Source organism: Chelonia mydas, chromosome 7, assembly GCF_015237465.2.
Source record: "Chelonia mydas isolate rCheMyd1 chromosome 7, rCheMyd1.pri.v2, whole genome shotgun sequence".
NCBI classification, from domain to species: Eukaryota; Metazoa; Chordata; order Testudines; family Cheloniidae; genus Chelonia; species Chelonia mydas.
In genome coordinates, this window is record NC_057853.1 from 56,451,148 (window position 1) to 56,462,243 (window position 11,096).

The window sequence follows — 11,096 nt, forward strand, 5'->3', positions numbered from 1 at the left end:
GATTGCAGGTGAAATGAAAGAGTAGGAAGGGGGCAAGCAACAAATGCAGAGCTTTGCAAGTAACTTGGTTTGCTGGACGTTTGGGGGGTTTGGAGGGGAAATTGAAAGAATTTTTTTCAGGTGAAATGAAATGGGAGAATTTTTTTTTCCAAGTCAAATGAAACATTTGTTCAACCCTAAAGAAAATGTTCTGTTTCCGTTTCATGCTTGTTGAGTAAAAGGAGATGAAATTTAGAAACGAAGGGCTAGATTCATAGAATCGCGGAGGGGCTGGCCGGCACTCACGTGAGAGAGGACACCTGCGTTCCAGTCCCTGCTCCAATGACTATTTAAATATCAATACAAAGTGGGACAGCTTCAAACAGCAGAGAGTGAGAGAGACCCACCTGCCAGGAGTCTGGTGGTAAGAGGACTCACCTGGGAAGTGGAAGACCCGGGTTAACGTCTCTGCGCTAGAGCAGGGATTTAATACATGGTCTCTCATATCCCATATGAGTGTCATGGATGCTGTGTGGGGGTGGGGATGGAGATATCCAGTTAGCTGCCAGCACCAGTAATAATAGCTGAGTTAGCCTGGGTGCAACCGGCACAGCGTGACAGTCTATGGACCTCACTCCTACAAGGGCTGTTATGGTTGTGGGAAGAAGCAGCATATTTGTTCCATGTGATGGAAACATCATTCTAAAAATGAGCAATTCCTGGGGAAGCCCGTCACCTGTGGAAAGGATCACACACACCATCACAGTTACAGTCTAAGTAGCTGAAAGGGAAAAACAGATTGTGTCAGATGTGGACAGAAGTGTTACTTCTGCTGGGTTTCCAGGTAGTTTGAAGAAAAGTAGAGATGTTTATAAAGTATTCAAGCTTTTATTGTGACCTGAAGGTTAAGAGCTTTTCGGCAGGATTCTAGACATGAGGGTTTTTTTTATCTTCAGCATCCACTAGGTACAGCTCTCTTAGGTTTTTCTATAGCACTCGTTGCTGTAGCATCTAAGCACCAACATGATTCAGTTCAAGAGCTGGCAATGGATTTCAGAATGCCTCATCCCCTGTTTCATGCTCTAACCAGTAGGCCACAACCCATCCCTTAATTCAACAGCAACTCTGTGAAAGAGGCAATTCCTAGCAATGATGTCTCATGTGAAATCTTTGAGGTCTTTCAGACAGCACTGCCGCTGAAGCAATGGAATGCTGCCACTTTTCTTGTCATTATACCACATCTGTCTCCATCTCCATCTCCAAGACATGTAAGCTTGTCTTGAAGGCCTCACACTGCTAGCACAGCAGCAGAAATGGTGTTTGCTGATTTCCGGTGTGAGAAGCACTGGCCAAAACTCAGAATTTCTGATTCGGGGGACATTTCAACGTACTAAAATTTGGCTTCATTCTAAATTGGAACAAAACCAAATTAAAAAATTTCCTGCGAACCAGAAATTCCATAAAATATTGATTTTGGAAACACTGACAGGTGAAGTTTCTGAAATGAAACATGCTCCCCAGGCTGCCTCATGACTCTCACCAGCCACAGACCCTGGTGTGACGTTATTGACAAAACCTGGGACTGTATAGATCATAGTTGCAACCAAGGTCCTGTAGTGGCACCAAATCTTGTATAAAGGGGGTCAGATAAGGTGTCTAAGACAAGGTTATTGTTGGCTGGTTATGATTATGCTATCTGGATGCATGTATCATTTTTGTATTTAAAACTGTAACTATTGGATCTATACTGTCTGTATGTCAAACTTATGCCATGCTTCTGGGTGACACCCCAGACAAGTTGGCGTCAGCTCTGCCTAACCTGGTTGGTGGCCCATTAAGGACCATCAGCTATACAACTGACCCATTGAGAAAAGGCAGATACACCTTGTGACTCAGCAAGGCATGCAGGGACATGCCCATGGACAGAACTCTGAGGTTTTTCCCTGCCATGTGATGGACAGCTTGTCTTTGGGACAAAGAAAGCAGAGACCACATGGCAAGAGAATATAAAAAGCTTCTGCAGCTCTTCCATCTTGTCTTCAGTCCTGCTTCTTACCTCTGGAAGGACTTTGCTACAAACGGAAGCTCTGAACAAAGGACTGAATGACCCATCCAAACTGTGGATGTACTCCAGAGACTTGATTTGAACCTGCAGCTTATTCCATCATTGCCACTAGCCTGAAGCAAGAACTTTGCCACTACTGTGTGTAATCGATTCCAGTTCACCAGTTCTAGCTCTCATCTACATCTTTTTCCTTTTATGAATAAACCTTTAGATTTTAGATTCTAAAGGATTGGCAACAGCGTGATTTGTGGGTAAGATCTGATTTATATATTGACCTGTGTCTGGGGCTTGGTCCTTTGGGATCGAGAGAACCTTTTTCTTTTACTGGGGTATTGGTTTTCATAACCATTTGTCCCCATAATGAGTGGCACTGGTGATGTGTCTAAAGGAATTGGAGTGTCTAAGGGAATTGCTAACTGGAGTGTCTAAGGGAATTGCTTGTGTGACTTATGGTTAGCCAGTGGGGTAAAACCAAAGTCCTCTCTGTCTAGCTGGTTTGGGTTGCCTTAGAGATGAAAAAAAAAACCCAGCTTTGGGCTGTAACTGCCCTGCTTTAAGCAATTTGTGCTGAATTGTCACTCTCAGTTGGGTCCCACCAGAATCAGTTTCCCTGCTGCACATCAGTGACTAGAGAGCCTCCAGGGTTTCTCGCTCCGAGCTCCATGGCAGAGATGCTGGAATCACAGAGGATCCCACTTAAGTCAGAGCTCTCAGGGCTTCCTGCTCTGCAGAAGGGAGTTGGGGAGCCCTGAGATTCCCCAGCCCCGGGGCAATCTGCATGATGGGGATACTCCAGAGCCACAGACCCTGGAAAGGTGGGCTCCTATGCAATCCACCAGTCTGGTAGGAAACCAAACCATTTTCTGTCAGAGCCATGCCTGTGGTTTATCCAAAGTACATCAAACTCAGCGCTTAATTTGTGCTGTGGCTTGCCAGCACTGATCCTCGGCACCTCTAGGTTTGGCAGTTTGTAATCCCAGACCTCTGGCCTTGTTGCATCAGTTACAAACATAAAACATTGCTTGAGCCCCAGCACTCCATTGCTGAGCCCCAACACCTCTTTCATTTCAAATTAAGCACTGATCAAACCTGATATGTTTCCCCAGAAAATTTTGGGGTCAACTATTGGCAGTTTGATCAGAACATTCCCAACCAGCTCTAGGCGTGAGACCATCAGAGAGCTTCCAATCCAGCCAAACAAACAAAGTGAAACTTTATTTGGTGCCTTGCCGAGCCAAAACTTCCTATTACCAACTGGACAAATTTCAGGAACTTCTGCAAAATTCTCTCCAGAACAGACTTATATATATTAAAATTGCTCAATATTAGGCCTTGCAAAATACTTGTTTTCACACAGTGTATAATTTCACTGCAAAAAAATTCCCACCAGCTCTTTGGAAGCACAAATTTTACAATGGTAAATCAAAGATTCAGATTTCCAAAATTGATAGCCCTATCATGCACTATTTGTTTTAAACTTGCTATCTGGGTGCATTCCAGAGAACCACCTGACTAAATGTGGGTATATTTTATTGAATACCTGCAGAAATCCATCATGAGATTAAGACACCGGCTATAATTTTATGAAAATGACAATGAATTCTGTTTGTTAGCTATGAGCTACACAGGTAAATCTGTGGGTCTTTTGTCAATTGTTATTTTACTCTTGGGAAAAGTTACCTTTGTAAAAGCCTTTCCGATTCTGGAAATATTTAGAACCATGCGATCAGAAGTTACAGAGGGAAAATACATGAGGTTGTAAAAGCTGGCCAATGTTTAGGCATTCTGCAAAAGATGGATAAAGAACAGAGGCCAAATTCTGCTCTGCTTTGTACTGGTGCAAATTACAGGTGTAATGACAGGCAGAATTTCACAGGGTCTTGATGAGCACAGGTTTTGCAGGCCATGTGGCAGTTTCTGTGGTGTATGTAGATTTATAAATGAAGGGGAAAAGTTATGATTCAATTTTTTTGTGCACTGCATCTTTAAAGGGCACACATTTCTCTGCCTGCCTACTGGGGAGTGGAGGGCTGGGAGATCATTCAGAGTAACACTGATCATTTGCTTACTGACGTTTATATTATTATTATTTGTGTGTCCTCTTTGGAACTGTCTCCTTTTTGAATTTTGTTTTGTACCACGATTTTTCCTGTTTGTTTCTATAGAAATGAACCAGCTTTAGCTGGTAACCATTGAAAAGCCACCTAATCCTTGCCACAGGCCTTATCTCCCTCTTACAGAAGTGCTTCCTGGGTTTCCTTCTTGCCGTTGGCATCCTGGTGACACTATGTGATGCAGCCTGTTTTTATGAAGCTAGCCCACGGAAATCTACCAGAGGTGAGAACCACAACAACTCTAAGGATTGCTCTATATTAGCTCACTGCCACTGTGAATAGCCAGGAAGCGTATGAAAGAGGAGAATGTAGGGTACCCCACAAAATTATGTTTTTAGAATGGCAGGTAGCTGGCAAGAGGAGTGCACAGAAGGCATCACACATGGCCAATTTCTAATGGATTTAGCTCAAGCAAGTAGCTTGTGTGCATTCTGATTCTGCATAGTGACACCATCCATTCTAGCTGGAGTCTCCCAACTGTGTTCTGTCTCCCAGGAATCAAAGACACGAGCCCCCAGTGTGTTCCTTCCAAAGCTGTGGGTCTCCAGAGGGTTTCTGCTGATTTTGGAAAAGATGGAGCGATGCTGCCATCATTTTGCATGTGACAACTTCCATTGGAGTTGATCATAGAATCATAGAATATCAGGGTTGGAAGGGACCTCAGGAGGTCATCTAGTCCAACCCCCTGCTCAAAGCAGGGCCAATCCCCAACTAAATCATCCCAGCCAGGGCTTTGTCAAGCCTGACCTTAAAAACTTCTAAGGAAGGAGATTCCACCACCTCCCTAGGTAACGCATTCCAGTGTTTCACCACCCTCCTAGTGAAACCTAAACCTAAACCTAAACCTCCAACCTAAATCCAACCTAAACCTCCCCCACTGCAACTTCACTGTAGTTTTGAATGCACTACAATGGCAGGATATGATCCTAGCTAGTTGACTGCTTATTGTCACAAAAGATTCATCCCAGAAGTGCAGAAAATGGAGAAAACAAGCTCATGCTCTTAAAGATAGATAAATTCACAGAGGATAGGTCCATCAATGGCTATTAGCCAGGACAGGCAGGGATGGTGTTCCTAGCCTCTGTTTGCCAGAGGCTAGGAATGGGTGACAGGGGATGGATTAGTTGATGATTACCTGTTCTGTTCATTCCCTCTGAGGCACCTGTTATTGGGCACTGTCGGCAGACAGGCTACTGGGCTAGATGGACCTTTGGTCTGGCCCAGTATGGCTGTTCTTATGTTCTAAGTAGTAAACAAGGCTGAAATGTCATTCAGGCACAAGAGCGGAATTAACGGCACTCTACCTGCATAGACCTGAAGCTTATTTGCAACATGCACAGATATGCTGAAGTTTTTAGTCCAATGTTGAAGTTTAAGTGAAGGTTTGGGTTTTATTTTGTTTTATTTGTGTATTGTAGGTTGTATTCAAGATGGAAAACTATATCATTATGGTGCCACTTGGATTAAGAACTGCTACAGCTGCAGCTGTGACAAGGGAGGAATAGGGTGCTGCTCCATGTAAGTTCAACAGAACCCAGTAGCAATGTTTTCACCGTGAAAACGACAGTGACACGCTTGCCATCCATACTCAGAATAAACAAACTCCCCAAGTCACAACTCCACCAAGGGCTGTTTTCCTGGCCTTCATCATAGCCCTGGGGAAAGTCACTTGATCACTCCTAATCTTGTCTTGAGTGTTGGCTTTGCCACCCATTAGTCCTATGGCTGCATTCTCCTTAGCTTACATCTTACCACCTGGTGTTGGAGGCAGCCTCGCTGGACACTCATCTTGTTGCATGGCTGTATGTTACATGGCTTTTTTAGAACTTCTTGTGACACTGACAAATCCCTGGTTTACATTGGGGTAGAAGATAGTCACAGATGGCTAAAACCACACAGGAAGTATTGAGACATAATTTGTCCAGCTGAAATGATATGGGGCATTTAAGCTTGAAGATTGGAGTTAATTGAAATTGGGTCTAGTACTGCTCCCTCTGTGAAAAATGCCCATTGGATTTTTGATAATCAGAGGGGATGTAATACCTCAGTTTTTCAGAGAAGCAGGATGGTCCTGTAGTTAGCACGCTCGTGTAGTACTTTGGGAAACTCACATTCAATACCCTGCCCTGACGCAAATTTCATGTGTGACCTTGGGCAAAGTTGCTTGGGCCCAGATCCTCAAGAAGTCACCTAGGTTCCATTGAAATAATGGACTTTAAGAGCTTAAATACTCTTGAGGGTTTGGACCTAAGTCTCTGTGAGCCTCATTTCCCTAGCCATAAGATGAGGCTAGTAGCACTTCCCCAGCTCTCTGGGGTGTTGGGAAGATCAGAATGTTAAGCGGTTGTGAGGTTTTCAGATGCCATGGGGATGGAGGACATCTAGAGTTCCCACTGAAGTAAAACTCTTCTCTGCTGTTAGCCTGACATGTAACAACTCACACCAATGCTTGTTTTCCTTCCCAATGCTAGCTTTTTTCGTCCTCATGGCTTTGACGAAGAGAAATGTAAACTCACCTTCCATGAGGAGTCCTGCAGCTACTCGTTGGTGCAGAAGGCCAACCCCTCTAAAACTTGTCCATTCACGGGCATGGTGGGTTAAGAAATACCCTCCTTGGAAGAACTTTCCTTCCAGGTTTAAGTGACTCATGGAATAATTCCTTTCTTGAATCCTAGTAATTGTAGATGCTGTTTTAAGATTTGCCACAGCATGCTGTACTTTCCCTATCAACTGTGTAACCTTTATTCTCGTATCTCAGAGATCAGCATTGTTTTTATATTATTCTAGGTGTGTCATAGTAACTGAACTCTCCCCAGAGATCTTGGCTGATGAATCATTAAATAAAACAGACAGATAAAGCATCAAAAAAGTCTGAGTTTTTTCATTCTTAAGAAATGATGGGGTCCCTTCTTCTCCCTCCTTGCTATTAGACGGCCAGGGAGTGACAAGGGGAGCACCAGCATTCCTGGAACGCTTTTAATAATTGGTGAGCTGCTTAGGAAGATGATACTTAGAATTCCCCAGAAAACATCATCTGTACTGTTTGTCAAGTTCAGCTGCGACTGTAAAAGAACCAGAAGTGAAACCCAGCCTCCAGTGATGCCAACGCAAAGCGTCCATTGATTTCAACAGGGCCAGGGTTTCAGCCTGGGAGACATGGGCTCCTGATGTGACTATCGTGTCTACTGGTACTTACCCAACAAAAGGACAATATGAGGAACCTACCTCGGCCCACTTGGGTCCCAAGTAACCATATTTACTAGCTATATAGAAACGTGCAAGGTCCAGCTAGATACACACGGCTCTGATTGGGGTCTGGCAGCTTCTAAACCAGAACACAGTAAGCGCCATGAGAGGGCTCAAACAATTTAAAGGGATAGTTCTTGTCACAGGGTGACAAGCCTCTATGAGGGAGTAGGGCCAGTGCTCATGTGCTGCATCAGCTGACCCAGATTAGGTTTTATAAGACACTGAGTTAGAGCGAGGGAGCTGCAGGAAGCAGGACTGCCAGAGATCTCTGGGAGGGGAAAAATCCTCCATGTACTGTAGGCCAGACTGAGCTGAGGAACTGTCTGTTTTGCTCAAGACTGGGACAACAAAGCTGCCTAGAGGAGGCTTTGGGCATGGCTGCGGGTCTTTGTGGACTGGGAGAATGTCTATGTTGTTATACTGCCCTATTCCTGTACACTACGATGGCAGGCTCAGACGACTCCTTGCAGCCCCCCAAAGTCAAATCCTGCCCAGCTGCTTGCAAGAGCTGTACCTCTCCAGACCCAGCGCTTCTTGCCACTTGAACCTAGAAGATCTGAAGGAGCCTACAGTGGAGATAGCTGGGGCAGGTGCTTAGTCTGGAAGGCTGGAGGAGAACGATGGTGCCTTGTTGGGTGTTTATCTTTTGACAGTGACTAACAAACCCATTCTGCTTCCACAAGCATAAACTCGAAAGTTCACCAAATTTCAGCCCCTTTCCCCCTGACACTCATCCAATATCAAAGCATTGTAGCGTGGAAGAGGATAGCAAAGCCTGTGAAATGCCTGTAATGCAAATCACAATGTACACAGTGACATCCGTAACATACAGAACAAAGGTAAACACAAGGCACATACCAAACTGGGCAAAGAACAGAAATGCCACAACAGGCAGAAAAGATCAGAAGGTCCACGAACGTTTGCAGAGCGGGGCTCAGGTGTTTGCATGGCCCTTTCCCCCTTCTCCAACCATACTCCCTGAGCCCCCTCTCCCTCACTGCACTCACACACTAAGGTTACCTTAATTTAGGGTTATCAGATAGCAACTGTGAAAAAACGGGACAGGGGTTGGGCACTGTCGGCAGACAGGATACTGGGCTAGATGGACCTTTGGTCTGGCCCAGTATTGCTGTTCTTATGTTCTAAGTAGTAAACAAGGCTGAAATGTCATTCAGGTGCACACAAGAGCGGAATTAACGGCACTCTGCCTGCATAGACCTGAAGTTTATTCGCAACATGCACAGATATGCTGAAGGGGGGTAATAGGCGCCTATATAAAAAAAAGTCCCAAAAAACAGGACTGTACCTTTAAAAATGGGACATCTGGTCACTCTACCTTAATTGTCTTCTGAGGAGGAGGCCCGGTAGCCTCACCACCCAGTCTGTAGGGGACGCAGTGGTGCACTTCCTAGAGTCTCCGGGTGGCTGCTCCCCCATCTTGCAGAGTGTTGCAAAGAGTGGCAGCAGCAGACACATAGAGTCGGTGCTTTTCCAGGTCTCCCGGGGCTCAGGGAATAGTCTGACTTTCCTATCCCCAGCAGGGTGCGAGAGAGGGAAGTGTAGGAAAGCGGTCGGTCATGATAGGGGTTAACGGGGTTATCCAGAATATTGAGGAATGGAGCTATGCCCCAGCTCTCCTTTACTTCCTGTTCAGTCAGTGAGAGTTTGCCCCCCACTCTGTTGTGATGTAGTTAAAATGAAACAGAAAGGTCCCAGCCTGCAGCCCTGAGCGATCTCTGTACAAAAGGATCCTTCTGCATCTTCATCTCTGCTAGAATGATCTGCAGGAGCCCACGGCACCAACAAGAATTAGACCTGTAGCCAGGAAATCCCCCCTTGTAATCCTACTGTGCGTGATAAGGCTGGATTCATGGGTTGGCGTGGTACCTAGCCTCAGGGTCTGTCACCGGGGACCAGACATCCAGAGGGCATGAGTCAGGAGTGTGTCTTGCACATTGCCTCCAGTGTGTACACAGTGGGTGTGTACCATGTGCAACTGGCATATGCAGTATCACCGTCATAGGGGTTTATTGTTTCCAGAGAGCATTCAGAATAGAAAACAGCTGCTCGAGTGAAGTGCAAGGGCTGAAGTTTATTGAAGAAGGGGAACAATGGGGGGGTGGAATTATCAATAAGGCAACAAGATCCGACGTTATACAGAGCACAGAATGAGACAGATGGTTCCCAGAACTCCCTCAGTCCTGGCTGGCCTTCCCAGATCCCAAAGTCCTCATATCTTACAAGTGACCCTATGGTTCCTAGCAGAGGCTACATGTACATGCTGTGGTTCTTTTGGCCTAATGCTGGCAGAAGTACGGCCACTGTGGCAGCGACTGAGTTAAACAATAGCCCAAATCTGCCCAAGGGTGAAGAAGAAGTTGAAAGATCCTAAGGCTGCAAGTCTTGGGGTCAGATCCCCACCTCGTATAGACTAGCCCAGCACCATGCTGAGGATCTGGCCCTTCATTATCACTAGTGGGGAGCAAGGGGGCAGAAACTCATTTCCGATAAAGATCCATGAAACATTTTGCAACTTTTCATTGAGCCCTGGTTTCTTTTATGTCAATTTCCGCTGCCTGAATTCCGAGCCTGTCTGCACGCCTTTAACGGACACACAGATACAAGTTACACTGTGGAGGTAGGAGTGGAAAATATATTTTGGATGCAAAAATACTCCTCCAAATCCTAAACTGCCAAAGTTGCACCTGAATTTGTTTTCTGACATTCAGCTCAGTGCTGATTTTTTGCCAAGGTCTGCATGAGCAAGGGCCAGTCAGGAACACTGATAGGAGGGGTGGGTGCTGATTTACAGGGAGTCTCCACCAACAGCCAGAGGGGTGAGATAGGGGCTGGTGAGAAGTCCCCGATAGTCTTCATCCTTGCTGTGGGCTGATTTTGGAGTCAGGTGTAAGATGCCACGCCTCCATGTATAAGAACTGGGTTCAGTCCATCAGCAACTGTGTGTTTCTGGTCCATGCTTGGTGTCCAGAGGACAGAACCTCCCCCCAGACTCTCCAGTCAGACCCCTCCAGTCCATAGACTTCCTTACGCTGTTCCTTCGTGGGAGGGTAGAATGCCTGTATGCATCTGCTGAAGTTCTCCCTACAGATACACAGAACAAGCACCCACCAGCAATAGCACCAGGTACAGGCTATATGGAAGGGCCTGCCAACTCCCACGATCCCTCTGCTGAACCCAGAGGGATCTCCTGGGTCATCAGGGGTAGGAAACCCCCATCCAAAAGAGAAGGCGCAGCCACTGGTTGGGAGGGGCTTTGGCAGTCCCCTGGCATCCACGACTGTGACTCTCGGGCTCTGGATGAGTATTTCCCCTGCCGCATTTCCTGTATTGCCATTGGCTGTTGGGATGCTATTTACCCCACGCCCCTTCTACCACTGCACCCCACCCCATGCTCCCTATTGTGCTTAGCCTCCCTCACCCCACTACTCTCTCTACCTGCTTCTTCCTGTACCTCTCCTCTTACCCAAACAGCCCTCCCCAACCTCCCCCACCAGGCAAAACCCCAACATCTTTGACAGATAAATACAAACCAACATCTGTCTGCACCAACAGAGACATGGCAGTGCCGTCCCCCGTGCTGCCATCATCCCGATCTCCCTGCTGCTATGCTGTAACCCAATGCTGCACCCTGGGTCTGGCTTTGTCTTCTTAGGCAGTCAGCTCTTTGC

General features: G+C 46.2%; 1 protein-coding gene across 1 annotated transcript; it reads left to right on the top strand.

The window, feature by feature from the left end:
- The first annotated feature begins 3,659 nt into the window (after positions 1-3,659).
- LOC122466559 (beta-microseminoprotein-like) lies at positions 3,660-6,825 on the top strand. The gene is made up of 4 exons (XM_043551126.1): positions 3,660-3,672; positions 4,265-4,381; positions 5,577-5,676; positions 6,630-6,825. The coding sequence occupies exons 1-4, from the start codon at positions 3,660-3,662 to the stop codon at positions 6,757-6,759; spliced, it is 360 nt and encodes a 119-aa protein (XP_043407061.1). The 3' UTR covers positions 6,760-6,825.
- The last annotated feature ends 4,271 nt before the right edge of the window (positions 6,826-11,096 follow it).